Source organism: Hoplias malabaricus, chromosome 11, assembly GCF_029633855.1.
Source record: "Hoplias malabaricus isolate fHopMal1 chromosome 11, fHopMal1.hap1, whole genome shotgun sequence".
In the NCBI taxonomy this organism is placed as follows: domain Eukaryota; kingdom Metazoa; phylum Chordata; class Actinopteri; order Characiformes; family Erythrinidae; genus Hoplias; species Hoplias malabaricus.
Window position 1 is genome coordinate 18,815,547 of NC_089810.1, and position 24,596 is coordinate 18,840,142.

General features: G+C 37.4%; 2 protein-coding genes across 2 annotated transcripts; both read left to right on the plus strand.

The window, feature by feature from the left end:
• The first annotated feature begins 3,274 nt into the window (after window positions 1–3,274).
• LOC136709489 (protein mono-ADP-ribosyltransferase PARP12-like) lies at window positions 3,275–11,937 on the plus strand. The gene is made up of 12 exons (XM_066684762.1): window positions 3,275–4,210; window positions 5,894–6,029; window positions 6,163–6,460; window positions 6,586–6,687; window positions 7,553–7,685; window positions 7,875–8,043; window positions 8,698–8,818; window positions 8,925–9,021; window positions 9,143–9,218; window positions 10,393–10,523; window positions 10,941–11,092; window positions 11,348–11,937. The coding sequence occupies exons 1-12, from the start codon at window positions 3,894–3,896 to the stop codon at window positions 11,626–11,628; spliced, it is 2,013 nt and encodes a 670-aa protein (XP_066540859.1). The 5' UTR covers window positions 3,275–3,893; the 3' UTR covers window positions 11,629–11,937.
• A 1,949-nt stretch (window positions 11,938–13,886) lies between these two features.
• Window positions 13,887–21,386, plus strand: LOC136709490 (protein mono-ADP-ribosyltransferase PARP12-like). The gene is made up of 12 exons (XM_066684763.1): window positions 13,887–14,127; window positions 15,849–15,984; window positions 16,126–16,402; window positions 16,829–16,930; window positions 18,011–18,143; window positions 18,413–18,581; window positions 18,776–18,896; window positions 19,013–19,109; window positions 19,363–19,441; window positions 19,761–19,891; window positions 20,187–20,338; window positions 20,441–21,386. The coding sequence occupies exons 1-12, from the start codon at window positions 13,925–13,927 to the stop codon at window positions 20,692–20,694; spliced, it is 1,854 nt and encodes a 617-aa protein (XP_066540860.1). The 5' UTR covers window positions 13,887–13,924; the 3' UTR covers window positions 20,695–21,386.
• The last annotated feature ends 3,210 nt before the right edge of the window (window positions 21,387–24,596 follow it).

The following is a 24,596-nucleotide window of genomic DNA, read 5'->3' on the forward strand; positions in this document are numbered from 1 at the left end:
AATATAGCCAATGGAACCCAAAAGGTAGGTATTACAAAATAGCTTGTTAAATTAAATAGTCATCGATTTCTGGGTAATAAAATAAACAAATACTCTGCAAAGTGCAAAACAGCAGCATTCAATGGAAGTAATTAAAACAACCACAACTGTCGACAAACATTTAACTGATTTAACATTTTCTTCAACTATTTTTTGGAAGGCAGATTGGCATTTGGGAAAACCAAGTGTCTCAGCTTGGAGGGGTTGATTCGTTTTTTTCTCTCTGTTAATATCTGCCCAGTTTTTGAAAAGATCCTTTCAGAGGGTACTGATGTCGCTACAATACACAGTCGCCCTGCCATCACCTTGACTAGCCGTGGGTAAACTGAGGCCTTTGAATGGCCTTCTTTTGCTTGTTCTTCTCTGATTGGTTGAATGACAAGCCTTAGAAAAAAATGGCTCGGTCTTAGACGGGAACCGGCTCTCATCGTTCACTTTAAAGAGCCGGCTCTTTGAACCGATTCGTTCGCGACATCACTATTAGGGAGTCATAATTTCTGACAGCTGCCGTCAGAATTTGTGACCCCCACTGAGTCTCCATTTAAACCTTATAAACATTCCGATTTAAGTTCATTTAGTTGTCAAAAATTGTGACTCCAAATGTGGACATAAAGCAGCGCCATCTAGGGTCACAGAATCTGGTTTAACACCGGTATTTAAGGTAGAATGGAAAACAAGCCAGCCCCCAAGACGCCAACTTAACATTTTCAAAACATAACTTAAAGAAAGCCCTCAGGCTTATTACACAGCCTGTTTGAGTCTGTTACATTGGGTACTTGATTCACTTATATGAAAAAGAAACACTCATAACCAAACCACGGCTACCGTCGAGGTGGCAAAGTTAGCTAATATAACAAAATGCCAGGCCAAATTGCCATAAACAACACATTGTTTATGTTGTGCCTACAGGTTGATCAGAACGATACATTTTGAGTTAGATGAACTATCATTACAACTGAGTTCTATTCCCAACTCACTATTTCAAGTATAATCAACTACTTAGATTTTTTACAGTGCATGTGTTCTTTAGCTTGTTATCCAACTAAAAAAAAAAAAATTGCTGATATGCTGATAATAATTATATTAGTGTAGACCAATAGAACTGTTCAAAAGTTTGGCATAGACCTAACTTTGTGTTTAAGTTTAAATGTTTAAATGTATCTGCAGGAAACAGTAATTATTAGGCATTTTATATGTTTATATAAGGTTAATTGCACTACATAACCACAGTGACTGATTTTTATATATTTATTTATTTTTGTCATATTTGTTCATATGTAGGTTTCACTGGAAAATTGGACCAGACAATGGAATGTGTTCTGGAACCCAAGACAAGTTAGGTATTACCAGTCTTTGTATTTTCTCTAAATATACATGCTGACATTATCAAGAACATATGATGATAAATAAACATAAATGGACACAGACAGCAAGTTAACAGGGCTAAATGTTACTAATCAAGTTATTGCTAGTCTAAGGGTTGTTCTTATTTGTTGTTGTAACTTTTTATAATGTACTGGATAAGATAACTTCTATCTGTAAACACTCTTAATGTATGAACAAATGTTCTCTTTCTCACCCTGCAGATAATCCTGAGAGAGCATCTCACCTTGCTGCTGGAGGGTTATGGGTTGACATTACTTCTCCGATATAGAACAAAGCTGAGGTTATTTATTGCCAAATTTTCTTGAAAAGTTAGCACATTATATTTTCCCTTTACATACACATATATGATGAATGCAATATTACAAGACATAATCCTTATGTTTAGTTGATAAACATGAATCTGTTTAAAAAGGTATATTCTAAATCATTCTTTAAAACGTCTAAACCAAAACTCATACTTTTGGATACAATAGCCCCAAGAATAGAACAAATAGATCACATGGTTTTGCAGTGTTTTTTCCTGATGGAGCTCATAACAAATGCAGCGACCAATAAATTCTTCACTTGTAATTTTCAAACTACATAATTTTAAATCCAACAGTTAACATAAAATAATGAAAGAACAGGAGAATGTTTGAGTTTTGAATTACAATGGTACATTACACACACACAAAAAAAACTTTAAAACACTTGTACATCTAATAAATACATTCTGATGTAGCAGGCAGAATGTCAGTCTAACCTGTAAGTTATTAAATAAAATGACCAAATTTATGACAAACGTCTCAAAACATTCAAATTGTAAAATTAAAATTTCCAGAAACACTGAGACCTTAGAAAAACTCCAGAACTGTTTTAAATATAATGTTTTTAAAAATAACTCAAAAATACTTTTGGCATGCAATTTATTTTAACATTTTAGATGATAATTTTACCATTTATTTTATAGGTATCATAATGATTTTATTAAGGAACAAGGCTACGCATTTTGATCTGAAATGTCGGTGTGCGGATTTACTCTGACATTACTTTATTATTTTTCTGAGATTCACAGGCAAGCGGACATTTACTCTTGTATAAAGTCATAAACTGCACACTGACTACTTGAATGTCAAAATCTGCAATATACCTTCAAGAAAGCTTTGTGTTTTAACGGCCTCAAATGGCTTGGGTAGACTGGAACAAAGCTTTATATGAACTGTTAAATAAAAATAAATACTTAATAAAACTGTTTGTTTACTTTGCAGGTGGAGCATACAGAGACCCACTAAAAAGTTTGGATTTTTGACTTCATTTAAATTTGATGATGATAATAATAATAAACATTTTTAAATTAATTGATCTTGCACTGATTTTGCCTCAGTATGTCATTATCATAGCAGGTGAGTTTTATCATTATTGAATTAGAACACCATAGAAAATCAGAGTGATTTGGAGAAAGGTTTTGTATTTTTTAATAAATGGGAATGTTAAAAGGGGGAATAAAAAAACTACATACTGAGAAAAATTAATGGAATATTAAAGGACCAGCCTTGCGCCCAATGATTCCAGATAGGCTCTGGACCCACCGTGACCCTGAACTGGATAAGCAGTTACAGAAAATGCAAAGGCAAATTCACCTTGAGGGAAAATTCTAGTGCAATGTTCCCAACAACCAAAATAGAACATTATGGTAACATTGTTAGAACGTTCCAAGACAATGATCCTAGAATGTCAAATTATTGGTGTAAATAAGGTTGAGGTAATGTTCCCTGAATGTTTTTGTAACTTAAAAAAAAACATTCTGAGCATGTTAAAGAGACTGGACAAATTCACATTGAGAGAATATTCCAAAGTTCCCAACAACCAAAATAGAACATTATGGGAAAATTCTAAGAACATAATTTTGGAACGTTAGGGGAACGCTGTGAGAATGTAATTTGTTTAGCTTTTAGAACCCTGCTGAAAGGGTCAGAAAGTTCCTCCCCAGAGATCCTTCTAAACGGACACTCTCCATCTATGACCTCTTGCCCTACACTCATCTCACACAGACACTACCAGCCTTATGTCCCTGACATAAATATGCATAAGATGCAAATACATAATGAACCCTCCATGATAAAGGGATCTAACACGTAATTCTGACAAGAATCAGAACTGTAGATCTCTTAAACTATATTTTAGAGCTCCATAAAATAATTAGAGGTATCTGTAAAACTATTAGGACTAGTCAGAACTATAACTGTTGATATCACAGTCGAAATGATTACTAGTTCTATTTCAGGACATGTATCCCTGGTCATTTTAGGCCATATGCCTTCGGGTTGCAGATTCCCCAACTCCTCCCCTCCAAAACCGAACCTCGCCCCTTTTCCTTCAGGGTGTGGAGGTTTCAGTTTCGTTTGTGAGGAAAAAGGACGTCAGAAGAAGGAGTTAATAGTGAACTTTACCTGTGTAGATCCACTGTAGAATCGTACGCAGTCAAGGCCATGTCTCACTCTCTGTCCACGTTTATTTACCAGGCAGTTTGCCAGAATGCGGCTAGTTTAGAGTTTAAAAGTCTTGACCAGATTTTACGTCAAAGTTTGAATGTGGCGGATGAAGTCCTTCTGGAAGTTCTCACCGACTGCGACAAGTTCGTCATTGTCGAAGGTAAAGAGAAGACTGGAGACAGGCTTTTGAAACCCGACAGTGTAATTCTCGCTAAAACCTCACTCCGAATTTGCCGGACTCCTGTTGGTCAGTGTGTGGACTGTCGGGATCTACATCTCTGCAGATATTTTGTGTGTGGAAACTGCAGATTTGGGTGAGTATGAGTTCATTATTTCCACAAATTTTAACCAGATAACAGCCCAGAGTCAAGGCTAACCATAAGAAGTACAAACAAGAGAAAGTCCTTTATCAGGATAACTCTTCCCATCCAGACAACATAGTCCAGGTGAAGCATGTTGGTAACACTTTATATTAAGGGTACGTGAACTGACAGTAAATAAAGGCATTACCGCATCAGTAAATAGTTAAGCATTAAACAGGAACAAATTATAAGTCATGCATTTATAAATGTAAAGTTAATTTAATAAACATTAACTAATGCATGTATGAATATTAAGGTAATACATTTTTATTCAGTGTATGTATATATCAGAAATTAACATGAGTTATGTTATAGTCACAATCCCCAATATAGTCAGTCCCCAGGATTGGCAGGAACATCCATAGCAACCACTACCAGAAACGTTCTCCTCTGTGACAATCATCATAGCAATCTCAAGCTACAGCAATCTCTGAGCTACCCCTTTCCAAAAATGCTGAAAAGAAAGGCAGAAAATAGGAGCTTTTTGGACAGCTGCGTGTGGAACTATGTCAGTTTCTGGAAAGCAAAGGGAAGGACACAACAGCGCTCCGGGACCAAAAGTTTCTTTGTGAGCTGGCCTTTCTGTGTGACATCTCGATGCGCTGAACATGCAGCTTCAGGCGCTGGGGTGCATCATCACAGACATGTACGCTGCAGTCAGGGCCTTCAAAACTAAACTGTGCCTGTGGGTGAATCAAATGCTGCAAGGAAACCTTGGCCATTTTCCCTGCTGCCAAATCATAAAAATGCAGATCTCTACCACAGTGTTCCCATGCGCACAGTTTGCTCAGTGTACTCAGCGCTGAGTTTAGCCGGCGATTTGCCGACTTCAAAGTCCAGAAATGTTGGATTGAACTGCTCAGTAATCCCTTCGCAGTTGATGTGAAAACTGCACAAACCAACCTCCAAATTGAGCTGATTGACCTCCAGTGTAATGACACGTTGAGGTCAAAATATGATGCTGTGGGTGCCACACAGTTTCTTCAGTTCATCCCTGACGCAATGCCTCAGCTCCGCACCCAAGCTGCTCAGATGCTCTCCATGTTCGTCAGCACTTATCTATGTGAGCAGATTTTCTCCTCGATGAAGATGACCAAAACATCTCACAGGACACGTCTGACTGATGAACACCTTCACGCGATACTGAGGATTTCCTCAGCTCAGAGCCTGAGCCCAGACATTGATGGACTTGCATCCAAGAAGAGATGCCAGGTGTCTGGCTTGGGCACATCAGATTAGATCACTGTATATCAAACTGAGCGATAAGTTTGACCTTTTCTTTATGCATATGTTTCTTGCTACTTCAAGGCATGAATGGTTGAATGCTTGATTGATTTATTACTGTTATATTATTTTTACATTTATTAACCTGTTGAAAAGGTTTATTTTGATATTTAATGTTAAAGCAAAACATGTTTGGACCATATTAAAAGGTTTATTTGTTCAATGTTGGCCCGCGATTTTATTCAAGTTTAAAATTTTGTGTATGCCCATTGTGTATTTGAGTTTGACACCCCTGCCCTAGATTAACCAGTTAGTAGTCTGACTCTTAGCCTCTATGATGAACTGTGCATTACTAACAGAGCATACAGGTGTAACCCGATAAGCTAAACTTACTGTTCTCTTCAATTTCAGAGCGAAATGCAAGAATGGCCATGTGACAGATTCTCCTCATAACTCTGTTCTCCTGAACAGAGAAGCGCTCCAGAACATTGGGAAGTCAGATCTTTTTCAGTTGTTGCTGCAGAATGACCCGTACTTATTGCCAGAGGTAAGATTTATTTATAACTGACTGTAAACAGAGTGGTGCTCATGTGTCCAACATCAGTATTTGAAATATTCAGGTCATGTTTCAAGGAGTCCAAGTTCTTTTCTAATTCAGGTCATCTTTATTATGGTTTTAGGTATGCTCCCATTATAATAAAGGGAGTGGAGAACATGGCAACTGTAAATATGAGAAGTCCTGCACCAGCCTGCACATCTGTCAGCACTTCCTGCAGGACGATTGCAGATTTGGAGCTGATTGCAAGAGGGCTCATTCATTTGATGCCACCGCTATGAAAATCCTGAATGGAAGAGGACTCAGCCCAGAAAATATTAACAACTTTTGCAAGATTTATAAACACAAATTTCTGATCTCTTCTTACAAATTAGAAGTGGTTGTTTTTCCTCTGAAAGAGAAACCTGCTGTTCCCAGTACAGGTCAGACATAGCTCAGACACTGGAGATAACACTGACAGCTTTAGTCTTCAGCTTGGCACACATTCCCTTTCCTTGTCCTCTCTAATATTAATGATTATATTTCTTTATCTTTTTATTTTCTCCAGCTGCAAGTGAATGTTCAAGGCAGAGCTCCAGTAGACCAGTGAGTGAAATAGACTCAAATGAGATCTGTCTCTTTTTCATCCGCAGAGGATGCAGTTTTAAAGGTAAACTATGGCAAACATCATATGATCTGAGAGGAATAAAAGACAAACATTATTTATATTTTCAGAAACTAGGTGTAGTACACACAATGGAATGTCAGGCATCATGCGTATATTATATGTGTAACTGACATTACGACATTGAAGAGCACATGCTGTAGAAAGTTTGGACTTTGGTCTTACTACTAGAACTTGTATTAAACATACTGAATTGGAACTTTAAGACACTACACTGAAACTATGACACTTTGGGTGTGCAACCCACATCTCACCTTATACTACAGCAAAAACAAAGACTATTTTCTATCGCAGATCTGTATAGAAGCCACAAGGTCTGGCAAAGGTCAAACATGGATTGTTTATGATACAAATTTGAATCTTACCATGATCTTATTACACTTATCGTCAGTATTCTGATTTGTGTTTGCAAGGAATCTTTTACTCGATACCCAGGAATCAATTATTTAATGGTTTAATTTTAAATCTATAATTCAACTTTCTGTCTTCACAATTTTAAAATGGTCTTTTTAAAAAATGTTTACAGAATATAACTCATCTCTTGTACGTTTTGTATTAGAGGATATGACTAAAATATTCAGGACAGTTGAATTATTAGTGTAAACCAACTAAGTTGGTAAACAAACCATTAAAAAAAAATGTTAGATCACAATCCTGATTTAAAGAAACAAAAACATTTGAGTCACAGTACCAACAGAAAACACATTTAGTAAAACCTTCAGTAAAAAGAGGTTGTTAATGTTGGTTCAGGTAAAGATATACTTGACTGTAGCTATTATATATATATATATATATATACACATACACACACACCTTTTTTAGCATTTTCTGGTGTTTTTTTTTTTTTCAGATAAATGCATCCGTGTTCATTACCACCTGCCCTATAAATGGCAAGTTTTAGAAAAGGATGGAAAGACATGGAAAGACTTGCACAATGGAGAGGAAATTGAGAAGTCTTTTTGTAACCCAGCTAATGATGTGAGGTATTTCATTAGCTGTTGATGTGATCTTTCACATGGAGGAGTTTTGATGTTTAATATTATTGTTGTTGTTGATGATGATGTTATTATTAATAATAATACCAACACATCAAGACAGCTAAACACTGATGTCTTTAAAAAATAATTAAATATATTAATAATTGAAATATTAACTTGAGTTAAATTCCTCAGTCCAGGGCCTCAGTCAGTGATTTTTGCCTCAATGACCTGTGGACGGGCAGTGGTTCGTCGTCTGTCAACAGCATCTTCTGTCACCAAACCTCCAAACTTTATCCTGACCACTAAGTGGCACTGGTACTGGAAGAATGACCAAGGAGTGTGGACCGAATATGGCCAAGGCGTGAGTAGCGTTAATTATGGTTCTCAGCTGGTTCAGTGTTGGCCAGTTTGAATATGCCTTTCACTTAATCTGAACAATGGCTTCTTTGGCTTGCTTGTCTACATAGCCAAGAATGAACCAGCCTCTCCCTAGCTTATGGCAATGGTCAAGATTCGGAATGCACCTGGAGCCCTTTGAGCTTCAAGTACAGCTCGACGTCATCTGCTCTCAAGCAGGTGACTCCTTTCAAGACTCTTTTCATTCCTGGTGCCCAGATGGTGGAATGAAATTCCACTAGCTGTCCAAACAGCAGACTCTATTTCTGACCCACTTAGTTGAGCACTAATCTAAGTGCTCACCGTAACAGACTGTTTTTACATTTATACTGCACTGAACTCCTTTCTTTCAAGGTACCACCAATGACTAGTTTTCCCTTCTAGGTTTGAGCACTGACTAGATTGTATTTTGTATTACACTTACTTTGTTTTGTTCTTTCTAGTTATCAGCACTGGCCTTTGTTCAGACAAGCATCTGAGCTCAGAGGGAATTTGGACCCTAACCTATTTGTACTAGCTAGGATACACACTCTGTCTGAACACTAAGCACTTTTGTGAGTCGCTCTAGATAAGAGCGTTTGCTAAATGCTGTAAATGTAATTTATATATTTGTCTGTAGATGGATACAGAGCATGCAACACCTCTCACTTCTGAGACGTTGGAGAACATTTACCATGCTGAACCTCACAGTGAAATTCCTGTCAGTTCTGAGAAACATAAATATATAATCTCCCTAAAAGGTACTCTATTTGAATAATGTATAAATTAGCTCTATTACCGTCCTTCATTACCTGTATTATGTTCCCTGCTTTGCATTGTTTTCATTATTTTATTTTTCATATACAGATATGTACCAGCAAAACATTCTCTACAAAACCAGGAGAGAGATCAGGAGAAGGCCACAATTTGTTTCTGCTCTCGAGGTTGAGAGAAATCTGAAATGGTAGTCAACAATAACAACTGAAATGACAAAATATTGTGGACTGGCATATTCACAAATGTGCAATTTTATTTCGCAAGCTAATAATATTCTTACACACTTTTCTCTTGTATTGTCACATTAGTGAAAAGTCCAGTTCTTCCACCGTAGCAGTTCCTGCTCATTGGAATAGAGAGGCGCTGCCTGACTTCTCTTTCAAGGTACCTCTCCCTCAGTCACATAATTTTGTAATCAGTTCCATACAAAACAGTGGTGTATAGATTTGATACATTTTTTCTTATATATTAATACTAATAGGTGTGGTTGAATATACGCAGGTGGTGCAACAGGTAGTGTCACTGTTGCACAGCTCCAGAGTTGTGGGTTTGAGCCCTGCTCTGGGTCACTTTCTATGATGTGTTTGATGTGTTCTCCCTGTGTCCCCGTGGGTTTATTCCGAGTGGTCCTGTTTCCTCCCACAGGCCTTTGTTAGGTGGACTGGCTACTCAAAAATGTTCATAGGTAGAGAGTGTGAGTGAATGTGTGTTGCCCCCCTACAGGTGTGTCTCCAGTGATTCTGGGTAGGCTTCAGACTCACTGTGAACTGGATAAGCAGATACTGATAATTAATGAATGAGTAAATGAATATACTCTGGTCAGCCATAATGTTTTGACTACCTCTTTATTTCTACTCTCTATTCTCCGTCCATTGTACTGTCCATTCTCCACTGACCTTGACACTGATGTGGTGGTGGTGGGGTTGTTATGTTGTGGGTGTGGTACGAGTAGATCAGACTCAGCAGTGCTACTGGAGTTTTTAAAGCCCTCAGTGTCACTACTGGACTGAGAATACCACCAAATAAAAATATCCAGCAAGTAGCATCCTGTGGATGGCGTCCTGTGTCCACTATGAAGGACTAGAGGACTACCAACACAAACTGCAGCAATATATGAGCTACTGTATCTGATTTTACATACAAGGTGGACCAATGAGTTAGATGTGTTTACAGGGTGGACAGTGAATGGACAAAAGTGTTCAAAATTGTAGAATTACAAAGTGCCCATTTCTCAGTGGAGCTCAGAGAATGGACAGTGTCTCTATTTTTGTTTATGGGAGTATTCAAGTTTATAAAAGGACAATATCTCAAACCAAGCTTTGTTTTACAATGCTGCAATATAGCATCCTAGTCACATACTCATGTTATCCACAAACCAGCGTCAAGTGTTTTTATGGAGTATTATATGGAATATTACTGGCCAGTTTGTTTGAATTAAAAGACGATTCATTGACCAAAGTCTTTGAAAGGTTTTGCTTAATGAATTTTTTTTTTTTTATTAGTAAGACATTGTATTTGTATTAGTAAGACAAAACATAATTCAAACTTTGTTTGTTAGTTGGTTGACTTGTCTAAGACTGATGCTGAATTCCTCATGGTGGAGAAGTTGTTCAAACAGACCATGCCCAACCACACCATCCTTGGCATTCAGAGAAACCAGAACAGTTCTCTGTGGAAGGTATTCCAATGGTAAGTTCAGTATCTATGTGTAAATGTCTAAAAGTTCAATGTCAAATACCTGAATGTCTAGTCATATTGCTTTGTCATAAAAACTTTCCTAAGTCACTTGCATTATGAGTTATCATTGTTTCTGAGCAGTTATGTTTACAACATATTGTACTGTATAACACACATATTATAGAGCATTTCATTTAATAATGGTTAACATAAAATAATTAGAAAATCGGAGATGTCTATAACACACAAATCCTAAACTTACACTCAGTTTTCCAGGGAATATGGGAACATTCTTAGTTCAAGATTTAGCTGTGAAATACAACAAATAGCACCATGTGTTTTTTATATAGTATTTGTTTAGTGCAAGGCTTACCTGAATATTCTGCTCCTCAAAGCTATGTTAAATTCAAATGCATATTTTCTTTTCAGGCAGAAAGAGCAGATGAAGCAGAGGAATGGAGAGAGAGATGTGGATGAAAGACTCTTGTTCCATGGCACTAATCCATCTCTCATAGAGGCTATCTGTGAGCAGAACTTTGATTGGAGGGTCTGCGGACTTCATGCCACGTTATACGGCAAAGGTAGGAGTACGTTATTCTATGATTTCTGTCAAATCAATGCTAAATGACAGACAGTGGTAATACAATAAATATAAATTTTACCCATTTTACAATTATTTAAATTAATCAGTGACGTGTATTGTGTAAACACAATGTATACGATGAACTCCTGTAAACACTAATGTGCAAGATGATATTTTGTTACAGCTCGAAATTTGTCACTTTTATTTTGATTTTTTTTTCACACTATGACATGGTTTTTTGCTCCTTACTCAGGGAGTTATTTTGCCAGAGATGCTTCCTACTCCGATAATTACATTAACTCTTCAAACAACTTCAAAAAGATGTTTGTGGCACGAGTTCTGGTGGGTCACTACACCTGCGGCCACCAAACCTTTGTCCGTCCACCTGCTAAAACACCAGGAAAAGGCTTTTACGACAGTTGCGTTGATAGCAAAAATAATCCAAGCATTTTTGTTGTTTTTGAGAAGTACCAGATCTACCCTGAGTTCATCATTGAGTATGGTCCAGAGGTGTCAAGATGTTTGATTTCATGAGTGTATGTTAAGTCTGATGTTTTATGAAGTATAGATCAGTGTACTTTAAGTTAGTAAAGCATTTGTAGTTACATAATATAATACACAAACACACAGAGTTTTACGTTTGATGATAAATAATAATGAATCTTTAACATTCACTAGGTTTAATTGATCATGTTGATGATGATGATGATAATGAAGGTTAATTTAAATTAGTGTTGTTATTATTATTATTATTAGTAGTAGTAGTAGTAGTAGTAGTAATATTAATGCACTTTCTTTCTGATCTTGTTTTTCTTTACTTGCTCTTAATAGATTTTTATTGCTTCTGATTATACTGTAGCACTTTGAGATTTCCTTGAAATGTAAAGTGCATTATAAATAAAATGTATTATTATTATTATTATTATTATTATTATTATTATTATTATTATTATTATTATTATTAACTGATCAGGAGGAGCCTCAGTGCCTGAAATAAATTTGATTTCTAGTAACACTAGCACTACATATGTACATCAATCCAATGTCAAACATTTTAGTTCAGGTGTCCTTTCAAATTGCTACTAGAAAATATTTGATTCCAGCTGTAAATAAACAGATAACTTTGCTGGTGCTCCAGATGTTTAAAACTGTAAAGAACAGTGAGGAAATTTTAACTCCTGTTTATGTGTGTTTAAAGTTACTCACTCTTGAAGATAATGCTTATATCTCCCTCTATAAGCTACATGTGTGCTGGTCTATGCACTGATTGTTCATATTTTCTCATTAAACAGATGATCTTTCACCTCTTTACACCACCAAGGGCTGCCAATATGTTAATATACTAGACAAAAATGCTGTTGCAATGAACATATGCAAACATTAGATTAAAAAAAACTTTGTTTTGCCACAGTTAGTATGATAATTTGTGACTGGATTTGTTTTATGCATTCATTTAGAGAAATTACATCTCATCCACACCCAAAACAAGCTAAATATTGTTTAAAGTCACAATTTAAAGTAAACGTCTTAAATGCTGGTGTTTATGCAGGAGAAGCTGGAGAGCTTGTTCAACTCCACAAGTGTTTGTGCAGCACAGAAACGTTCTGTTTTGAATCTGTGGGAGGAGCCTGTTACTATAGCTGTGAGTTTAGTATTACTTTCTCTGACAACCAACTTGGAGAACAAAGCATTGTATAAAGAACTGGAAAGATTTTCTGTATTATGTTGCTAAGTATATTCCATATGTGCGTGTACATCAAACAACACTGAAAGACGGCAAACATCATTCATTTAGTTAATTTGCAGTTAGAAAATCCATAGGTGGGCCTATATGTTTTGAAGAGATTAGACATGAAATAATATTGGGTTGACCTGCGAGATGGGACGCAGCCATACTGCAAACAAGCAACCTTGTATTAGTTGCACCTAAAAGATCACAGTGAAGAATGGTGCCAACCCCAAAACAGTCCTAGGTTGACCTGCAAGGCATGCTGGGAGCTACCCCAGCCACAGCATAATACACAATGAAGGAAATAGTCAAAGGTAAATGAGCTAAAGAAAGAAATCTCTAGAACTTGAGCATTGATGTTTTTAAAACTGTTGGTTTAAAAATACAGTCACAAACATTCTGGTGGCCGGGGATTTCTGTCATAAGCCGAACCAATCATCAGCATACAGGGTGGGGTTTTTGATATGCAAGCGATTGGTTCGGTGCCAAGTGTTAAGAGTCAGTGATTAATTGTATACTCAGGTCTCCATGCATTGAATGAAATCAGAGGTTTAAGCTGCAGCAACCTTATCGCTTATATATTTTCCTTCTAATAAATCTAAGCAAGTCATTTTGATGGACAGAGGCTAATTTATAAGGGTTTAAAAAGAGAACCCACCCATAAAACATAGACCAGTAAACCTGTGACCATTAGATGAACACGACTTTAAGCTTTTTAAGTGACTCCCACTTAAGATCTGAAGGTAATCCACAATTGTTTCTATCCATCGCTCAGTGGTTGAGGCTGTGGGTCTGAAAAGATGTGAAGTTCTGAAGACGCTGTTTTTGGGACAAGGAAATAGAACGAAAAAAAAATAGTCCAGATCTTTAAATACGGCCGAGCTTTCTGACTTTTGTGCAGTCCTTTTGTATTAAGAAAAACACTGGTTTTAAGATGTAACTGTGTAAATGAAAAATGAAAAGCAGAGGTAGACTGATGTGATAAGGGCTCAAAATGAAAAACAGCGCCACTAAGCGTCAACATGAAAGAGTTTTTATAGTTTCGGTTTCTGGGAAACGAAAATAGATCAGCAGTCAGGAAGTTCGTCTGTAGTTTGGAGAATGGCGAGGCTGGAGAAGGATTTCTCGGGGCTGATGGCACGGATGTCCGAGTGTAGGCTCGAGCTGGAGCCGGGTCGGGGCTCTCCGCCGCTGCTATCCGCTGTCACCCCGCTGCGAGTCTGCGGCAAATCCGAGTCTGACTGCGGAGACTGCGGGCAACTGCACATCTGCAGATACCTTGTGTGCGGAAACTGCAAGTTCGGGTAAGAAACCGGCCCATTTTTATTATTGTATAACAGAGTAGTTCACTGATATTCCTGCTGCCAGACAAAGATATTGATGTATAGTTACATTTAAATTAAATTAAAAACTAAATCAAATCAAATAATGACAGTGACTAAGCACTGCCTGTTAACTGAGTGTATACTCCATTATCAACATGACATATATGTGGCTTAAAATATATTGGTCATCGGTTGATGTCACCTGCATGTTGTCCTGCTATTTCTCAGAAGGTAGAAAGAAATGTGTTAATTGGACTCCTCTTTTCAACCATTTCCCAAAAGATGAGCTCATCAGTCTGACCCTACTCCTTCTCCAGGGGAATGGTGTGGTGTTCCCCATTTGGGGGAATCAGTCTGACTCACACAAAATTATTCGGTATATGATTTCAATCCAATAAATATATAGTAAAATTCAGCAAATATTTTCCAACCAAGAAACAAAAAGCCTAACAGAGCTTCTGAAGGAGCACTGAAGGGAGGAGTGCATTTGCACATCAATAGTCAATCAATCAATCAAATTTTATTTATATAGCGCTATTCACAACAAAAAGTCATCACAAAGCAGCTTTACAGAGATCCAGGTCCAAGACTCATACGGGGAACCCATCCTCCTCGGGTCGACACCGGAGACACAACAGAGAACAGAAGTAAAAGTGAACTGATGACAGATGAAGGGGTTATAGTAATGTGAATGTAGAATATTAATGATATACGAGTCTGAGGAAGGAGGAGGTGATCAGTGATTCTGTGAGAGTTAAAAGTAGACGCAGAGTTAATTTGAGATAAAACAGCATGACCAAGCATGATAGTGTAGATGAGACAAGGCCAGGATCTTGTACAGGACACACAGGGCCTGGACCAAGGCAACACCTGGAGAGCAGCAGGACATCTTAAAGCATGAGAGAGACAGAAAGAAAACCAGACAAAGGGAAAAAATAAAATTAAAGAGGTTAGTAGGTTCATGTTAAAGAACAGGCAAAATTGCTTCCACGGGTCAGGCAAGAGAACCCAGCAACAGACAGCGTGTTGGTGGTTACCAGAAAGCTAACTAAAAACGCTGTAGCTATGGTAGTATATGATATGAAAACCAGCTCGAACACCAATAGAGAAGGAGTAACCTGAAAGTGAGTGATTAACCTAAAGCTTGTTTGAAAAGGTAGGTTTTTAATCTGGATTTAAAGATTGAGAGTGTGTCTGAGCCCCAAACAGTAACCGGAGGCTATTCCAGAGTTGAGGAGCTTTGTGAGAAAAGGCTCTTCCTCCTGCAGTGTTTTTCTTAATGCGAGGAACTAAGAGTAGATGGGCGTCCTGTGAACGTGACGGGCGATACAGTATGAGGAGTTCAGTAAGATACTGCGGGCCTAAACCATTTAGGGATTTATAAGCTAAGAGAAGTATTTTATTGTCAATGTGAAATTTTACGGGTAGTCAGTGTAGGGACGAGAGAACTGGGGTCATATGGTCGAATTTTCTAGCTCTAGTGAGCACCCTGGCTGCTGCATTTTGAACTAACTGAAGCTTGAATAGTAATTCTCCAGAATTCTCTGCTTTTTATTTTAAAATGCCTGTAGAAAAAGATGTTCTCCATACTTTTTACACTTTCATTCAATTCTGTTCCTTTAGCTTAATGTGTTTCCTGCAGTGGCTATCTCTGATTGTTTTTATTATTCTGAGCTTGACCTCTGCTGTGTCACATCCAGATCTAAATGCAAAAACTCCCATGATTTGAAGTCACCACATAATTCTTCACTCCTGAGGAAAAATAATCTTCATGGCCTTAGAGATACACAATTGTTCCAACTTCTGCTGCAAAATGACCCTTCACTTCTTCCCGAGGTGATACTAGCTTGTTTTTTGAGTGATATTAATGACCTTTTACCTATGAATACACACATCACCACACTAATGATCATATAATTAGATGTGCAGAAATGATCATGAGTTAATATATCATTTATCACCTTGTGCTGTTCTAAGGTGTGCTCCCACTATAACAAAGGCAACGGAGAACATGGCAGTTGTAAATATGAGACATCCTGCACCAGCCTGCACCTCTGCCTGCACTTTCTACAGGACGACTGCAAATTTGGAGCTGCCTGTAAGCGAGCACATTCACTTGATTCCACAGCCATGAAAATGCTAAATGGAAGAGGATTCAGCCAAGAGAATATTCACAACCTTCATAAAATATACAAGAATAAGTTTCTGCTCGCTGGGAAGAATGACAAACCTGCGCCTAAAGGACCAGAGAAAGGTAAGGCAGATTGCAGATATCAGAAAATATTTGCTCCTATGAAACAGATTAGCAAAGGTATAAGTAACAGCTGGGACCAGTGAAAGGTCTAGCACTGGGCTTTTAGCTTATGGTTAAATAAATGTGACTGTGCAAAGTATTCAGATAGAGACTTGTGTTAAAAGTAGAGTCAGGTGCGCTCTTGTTGACTGAAGGGAAAAAATATGTCCCCAAAATTTGACACTTCTGCAGTAACTGTTTACCCCTAAAAATACATCTGGTGTATTAGCACCACATGCTCACGATTTATCTCAGGTTGTCCTAAGGTAGTCCCAGAGGAGTGGATCATTATGATCTGTGTGTTCTCCCCTCTTTTTTCTTATATTCTATTCTTCATCTTCTATTTCCTAATTTCTTCCTATCTGCCCATCCTCTCCTCTCTTCTAGTTAGCAAACAGGCCAAAAGGCTGCATTCCAGCAACTCAGTGAGTGAAGCTGACCGTAATGAAATCTGCCTATTTTTTGTTCGCAAAGGATGCAGTTTCAAAGGTAAAAATACCATATTTCAACAACTATTACAATTCTTAGTTTTTTTCTGAATGGATAAAATATTATAGTGAAATCTGCCGCTCTTTTCTCAAAACAGTAACCACACACCCACAAACCCACACCTGCAGCTACATTCACAAAGCCTCAAAGCAACTCAAAACTATTTTCTTTTGTGCAAAATCACTGATGTTAGATGATACACAAAATCATTCAATACATTAATACTCCACTGCAACAATTACACACTACATAAAGCAAAGAAAAACACTACACACTTGGCAGGACAAAAAAACTATTAGAAATGTTGTATAACAACCTATATTTAACCCTATATATTTATGTTTACTAGAATTCCTTCATAAAAAAGAATCATATTTTAGTTATTGATTGATTTATATTTGTAGGTCTATTATGCAACGTCAGTCATCCATTCTTTATTAGACTAAACCCAGCTTCTTCCAAAGGCCAACTCTATGGATTCCAGTCTCATGATCTGCTTTGCATACCACACAGTGAATGTATTTGTATAAAGTGTAACTGTTCTGCACATCTATTGATATTGTGGTTTATCCACACATTGCAAGTTGTACTAAAGGGGTACTTGGTGGGTTTGTTTTACCCATATAGGCTTTTACTGCATGGGTTTGTTAATCCCTGTTGATCCCTTAGTATGTCTATTGTCTTCAACGCACAGTTGTATCAGTTTTATTTCCTGAAGTCAAACTATTATTCTTACTGACTACATCAATAATAAGAATCCCATTTTGTTGTGACAACATGCTATTCTCCACCCTCACATAGCCATTTTTTCAGTTCTAAACATAGAGGGAATTCTCAAGTATTAGTTTTACATACTGTTAATCTTCTACTCCTCCTCCTTTCCCATTTGTAGGACAGCAATGCACAGAGCCTGTATAATTTTACAGCACTGAACTCTGACTTTCTCATTCCAAACACCATAACTGATTTCCCTCTCTGACTCTGAACATCACTGTATCCACGTTTGCTAATGTCTTGCTTAAGCAGTCACATTTTATTAGAAAACTAGCATCTTTTCTTGATTCTAAATGTCTATGTTAGAGAAATGTGTCCGCGTTCACCACAATCTGCCTTACAAATGGGAGCTTTTGGCTAAGGATGGAGTTACATGGATGCCCTTGCCTTATGAAGAGCACACAGAGAAAGCCTACTGTAACCCAGCCAATGATATGAGGTATTTCTTAGAACAATATTAGTTCTAAGACTTTAATATGACTTTAATATACCATGCCTACATGATTTGTCCTATAACTTTTCATATGGAAATATTTGTTATATAGTTCTTCTTGTCTTTCGTCTTATCTTTTTATTGACATTTATGAACAAACACATTCTCTTACAATTTAACAGGCTCTGCCTTTAAGGATAATTTATGTAAATAATCCTCGTTGTTATTGGCCTGTCTGCAGCCAATAAAGGGTTATGTTGTGTACTTGATCACAGCTCTGGACCTCAGCCAGTGAATTTTGACAAAATGACATGTGGAGGGTCAGCAGTTCGCCGACTTTCTACAGCATCCTCTGTTACCAAACCTCCACACTTTGTCTTGACCACTGAGTGGCTCTGGTACTGGAAGAATGAGCAAGGATCTTGGACTGAATATGGATATGGGGTAAGTCCAATTAATGTCTACATTTTCTACTGGGAGTGTAAGTATTAATTTTACACACACATTCACACACACACATACCCCTACACATATGTATATAGAGTTTCATCAAACATGGTCATAACTGTATATCTCAGCAACATTTCATACATTTGGAATTAGTCTTAATTAAATATTGTCGTATATTTCATAAACAGGATGATGCGCTAAATGTGTCACCACTCAATTCAAAAGCCTTGGAAAATCTGTACCTTGCTGAAATTGAAACTGAAATACCATTCAGTGTGGGGAATCATGACTATGTGCTCAACCTGAAAGGTAATGTAATATGTTTTGATTTATATAAATTATAAATATATATCATTTTCTATAAATTATAATCAATTAGAATGTATTATATACACTTTAAAATAATATCAACTTTCAATTTCCAGATATGTATCAGCAGAACCTAAGATACAAGACCGTACGACAGGTCAGGAGAAGGCCTCGATTTGTTTCAGCTCAAGATGTTAAGAGTAAATTGAAAAGGTAGCGTCTACTTAATATTTTCACAATAGTAATTCATGTTCACACTATTCCTGGGATGTAATTAACCTGTGAAATTTTCAAGGGTTACAGAAAATTTAAGTAGCTAAAAAACCTTAAGCTGGTTATATTATTTTGCTTTCTGTTCATTATATTAGTTTTTATTAATGTCTGTAAAAAATTGTGCTGCAATACATTCTGGAAAATTGTGCTGCAACACATACTTGAAGCTAATAATAATAAACACTATCCTCAGTGATTCCCAGGCAAACTCCAGTTCTTCTGAGGACGTACCTGCCCACTGGGATACCTGCACACCGGGATTCACCTACCAGGTACAAGTACAATCATAGCAAATTATACATAAAACATCACATCTGTAAAAGCAAACTGTCTTAGTGTAAAACTATAACATAGTGCAGTGTTCCAATGGGACAACACTGATGAAAGCAGTGCAATACAAATAATGGAGCTGCAACAAAAAAGTGGAGCTCCCCATCCAAAGCTTATTACCTTCAGTAATTTCAGGTTATTCTCAAATTCAACAAGCAAATAACTGAAGCTGGGATTTTGTATTTGATCTTAAGCATGTATGTGTTTGAAACACATTAAAACACATACATTAAAACTGTAAATGTTAATTTGTCCTTTCAGATTATTAATCTGTCAAATACTGCACCTGAATACAAAAGAGTGAGCTTACTGTTTAAACATACAATGCCCACAAGCACAATTCACAACATCAGGAGAGTGCAGAATCCTTCTCTGTGGAAGGTCTTTCAGTGGTAAGTACATTTCTAAATTCTTTCAGTGATCCCTTTTATGGGGAGGACAGATGCTGTAGAATTAACAATGCTCATATAAAGACTTGTTATAACATTATATGGGAAAAAGGTGTATGTTATTCCATTTTAAATACTTTTTTATATCCTTTACTTAAAAAAAAAAACTCAACAAACATAAGTGCATATTACTGCTGTGTATATAAAACTATGTACCTCAGTTTTTGTTTTTCTTTTGTAAAAACAATGCAATGAAACCTGGAGCTAAAGGAATATTTTTTCTGGCACTCTTCAATAGGCAGAAACAACAGATGAAGGAGAGGAATGGAGGGAGTGAAGTGGATGAGCGTTACCTCTTCCATGGCACTGACCAGTCTTTAATAGAGGCCATCTGTGAGCACAACTTTGACTGGAGGGTCTGTGGAGTACATGGCACACTTTATGGGAAAGGTAGAGTGCTGTTTTGATGCTTAATGTTAGTTAAATATGACAGTAAACTCAGCTCTGACATTTTACACATTTTCTGTGACACATTTTTAATCTTCTGCACAGGAAGTTACTTTGCCAGAGATGCCAAATATTCGGACAGATATGCGAAATCCAGAGGTAACTCTAAGACCATCTTTGTTGCCCTCGTGCTCGTGGGGGAATTCATCAAGGGTAACAGCAGCTACGTCCGACCCCCACAGAAAAAGAGCAAAAAGGCCTTTTATGACAGCTGCGTGGACAATGAGGCCAACCCTGCTATCTTTGTGGTCTTTGAGAAGTACCAGATTTATCCTGAGTACATAATTGACTACACTTAAGATTCAACATGTGTACAACATCCCTGTCAGAACAAAGCCTTGTATCTCCAAATTTTATATTACACTGTTTATAAGCTGCCTATTACACTGTTTATATGTTACATGATTATGGCCAAGCAAAATGGTCCAAAATCATTATGGTTGTTGGTGGGTATGGTGGTACAATTCTTGGATTCTTTTGCAGTAATATCATTAATACATAAGAACATTTTTCCCTTTTCCTGAAACTGTACCATTTTGGAGATACAAGGTTTTGTGCCAAAACTGGAGATATGCTCTTATGGGGAAATGATGACATAAGTATGACTAACCCTACCCTCATTTATAATGTATGTTTTATGTGAAAACTACACTTTTTAATAGAGGGTTTTTGTGGTTACTAGAGGGTCACTAGACCTCTATAAAACAAAACAAAAACAAAAAAGAAAAACTAAAACAAAAAAGCAAAAATAAAAAACACTTTGTCCTCTGTAATACAGCACATTGTTGCTACACTCTGGTTATTGGTACCATTACTGTTCCGTTTTAAGCCATATTACAAGCTTTAAGTAGTGGGAGAACAGTCTCTACTAGTTCTGGTGTTGACTTTGACCTGTAATATTATTAAACATGATTTATTCTTGTTCTTCTGAGAAATGAGAAATTTTAATCCTGTAACCATTACTACTTCATGGCCTCTGAACAAAATAAATGATCTAACAAATCATTTGTAAAATATCTTTCTTTATAGTAACTTAATCTAAGTCTGGCCTCAATAATGCAGTTCAACTTACCATTAGTTACACTGGTTAGCGGCCATTTTTCTGGACACCTCATTTCTAACCATTTTTCCAGGGTTTTAAAAATGAATTTATTTAAATAATGTAAGACTTGTGGTAGCCTCTCTCAGTTTGGGAATCAACCTGAAGTATAAGCTGTGCTGTGTAAAAGTGAAACTCATTCATTCATTATCTGTAACTGCTTATTCAGTTCAGGGTCACAGCGAGTCCAGAGCCTACCTGGAATCATTGGGTGCTAGGCGGGAGGGGGGGTGCCAGCCCTTCACAGGGCAACACACACTCCACCTACCAACGTGTGTTTTTGGACTGTGGGAGGAAACCGGAGCACCCGGTGGAAACCCATGCACTCAGGGAGAACACACTAAACTCACAGACAGTCACCTGGAGCGGGAAACGAACCCACAACCTCCAGGTCCCTGGAGCTGTGTGACTGCGACACACCTGCTGCTACTAAAGTTCAAAATGCATGTATTTACTGAATGTAGTCCAATTACAGCTTCGTCACTAGTCTTCGAGACTAGTGTTTTGTGAGAATATTATACAATTGTCTAATATAGTGTGACATTCCCACACAAGATACTGGGGCACATTTTTTAATACAGTGAGTCTTTAAAAGTGTGACCTAGGGATGGGTGGTATTCACATTTTTCATACCGATATACAGTCTCAATTTTATCACGGTATACGGTATTACCGTGGGGAGGGTGTGGGTTTGTAAGGGGTTGCACTGTCAAGCCGCACTGAGCCTTTTATCTGTGAGCACAAAGTCGAGTGAAGGGTTTTCTGAGTGTTTGTGCTGTGCAGTTTAGCTCAGCTCAGCCCAACAGTGCACACACATGTTGACGATAAAGAAATCAGTTTCTCGGAGAAGGAGAAAAGTTAAAAAATAAGTAAAGTAAGACGGTTCTACACTGCTAAGAAGTAGAGCTGACCAGCCAACTGACACTTGGTTTAGCACACCACAGCACATAATATACCAGCGAACTGAGGCTCAAAACACACATAATTAAAGGATGAATCCTCATAAACCTGTGAGGACAAAGTCCAATGAAGAGTCTTCTGAGTATTTTGTTTTCACCCTTCTTCGTCTCTTAAGCCACACTCACAACTGCGGATGGTTACTCCCCTCCCTGAGGCTCACTTAAATGCACAAAAATGTTTCACCATTTTCTTAAAGACACAACAGAAATTTGACACAGCACACACGTCATAAATACTGATCTAATTTTGAGAATCTGTCCAAATGTTTAAATATCGTGGTATATGGTATTATCATATTACCACCCAACCATAGTATGACCACACTGAGCACTGACCACACAATATTACTTGTTATAATACTTGATACTGATCTCATCTAATGTTTTTCAACTTACATCTGTCCTCATAATCAGTATGAAACGGGGAGAGTAGAGTAGGGGCTCTGCTGCAGCATAATTGATAACCACTGCTTAAATGTGAATTTAATTCCACCTACAACATGTTTTATCATGTTAAGTCTTCACCACAGTGTCACAGGCTATTTTTATTCCTGTATAAAATCATCATGGCCTGTTGGGCTCATGGGCTTGATTAGGGTGACCAGGCATTCTCTTTTTGCTGGACATGTCCTCATTTCAGGACCTAAAACATGCGTCCGGCCGGGATTTCCAAATCGTCAAAAATGTCCAGGATTTTGCCGTCCACAATCCCCCACCCCGGTTCCAATTTCTACAATAAATCCTAATCCCTTCCTTGAAGTGTGCAATTCTATGAATCATCTAATCATTTATTAACATCTGGTTGATAAAATATGGTGCTTGCTTTTAGTAAAATTTAAAAAACACAGTTAAAATGTAAACTCGTCAGTTTCTGTCATGATCATGAGTTTTTTTAATACAGGGCTTCAGTTTTGTAGTTTGGAATGGACAGAAAATAAGCTTCAATGATAATAAAATCTAAATAAATTACAAATTTTTGTTTAGGGCCAAATGTTAAATGAAAAAGAATCTGTCCAAAAAGGCATTTGTTATCTATCTTGTTAAAGAATATCTCATGTATTAAAGATCAGCAGCATATTTGCATGGTTATGGAAGCATTTGTCCACTTTTTGGGCTCAGGCCCGTGCTGCCAACCTGTCCCATGTGTCCTCTTTTTTGAAAACCAAAATATGGTCACCCTAGCTTAATAAGAGTTTTTACATCCGCAATATGTAGTGTGCTCCTTTTAAATTCATTAATTAATTTATTCATTAATTGTCTGTAAGCGCTTATCCAGCTCAGGGTCGCAGTGGGTCTGGAGCCTACCTGGATTCACTGAGTGCAAGGCGAGAACACACCCTTGACGGGATGCCAGTCTGTGTGACTACGACACTATCTGCTGCACCACTATATCACTCTTCCTTATAAATCTATCCATCCATTATCTGTAACCGCTTATCCAGTTCAGGGGCACGGTGGGTCAGTCTAAATGCAAGAAACCCAAGCATGTGTACAGGATGGCGTCAGACCCACTTCTTAATTTCTCAGGAAATGAGTATGATTTATATCTCTGGGCACTACAACCACTTGTATATAAAGAGAACATACTGAAATATGCAGATTGTTGCACTTTCTACAACAGATCAACGTAGAACAACTCATCTGTGGTTTATTCTTGTAAAGATGGGTAGAGAATGTTAAAGAATGATGAAGTACTTAAATAAAACACTGATGGATTTCAAACAATCTTAATTATTTTTAAACAGGCCACTTTCAGTAAGGAAAACAGCTTACATTCAATTCTACATTTTAGGCCTTCGCAATTAGCCTCTGATTCCTCTTTTGTGTTCATTTCTTTGTGCTTTCACACTGTACTTGTCTGCACTCCAAGATTGCAGAAATTCCTTTCCGGTCACTTTAAGCTGTGCAAGGCAAAACCCTGTCATCTACATCCTGACAGTAGATAAAGGAAGCTATTTTTGTAACTTCTGTGAAGTAGTGCCTACTTATGCAACTTTCACAGAACAAACTCATTGTTTAATGGCAATAGACAGGTTTTGTTTTGTTGTTGTTGTTTTCATATAAACATAAACACATTGCACTGTTAGCCGAGATAAGTTGATTGTACTTAAAGAGTTTGAGGTAAGCAAGTGATTGCTCTAAA

Excerpts from the sequence above, each read along its gene's own strand:
- LOC136709489 (XM_066684762.1), top strand. The coding sequence starts at position 3,894 with ATGTCTCACTCTCTGTCCACGTTTATTTACCAGGCAGTTTGCCAGAAT. Across the intron at positions 8,044-8,697 it reads GGACCGAATATGGCCAAGGC|ATGGATACAGAGCATGCAAC; the intron begins GTGAGTAGCGTT and ends ATTTGTCTGTAG. Across the intron at positions 9,022-9,142 it reads GTTGAGAGAAATCTGAAATG|TGAAAAGTCCAGTTCTTCCA; the intron begins GTAGTCAACAAT and ends TTGTCACATTAG.
- LOC136709490 (XM_066684763.1), top strand. The coding sequence starts at position 13,925 with ATGGCGAGGCTGGAGAAGGATTTCTCGGGGCTGATGGCACGGATGTCC. Across the intron at positions 18,582-18,775 it reads GGACTGAATATGGATATGGG|GATGATGCGCTAAATGTGTC; the intron begins GTAAGTCCAATT and ends TTTCATAAACAG. Across the intron at positions 19,110-19,362 it reads GTTAAGAGTAAATTGAAAAG|TGATTCCCAGGCAAACTCCA; the intron begins GTAGCGTCTACT and ends CACTATCCTCAG.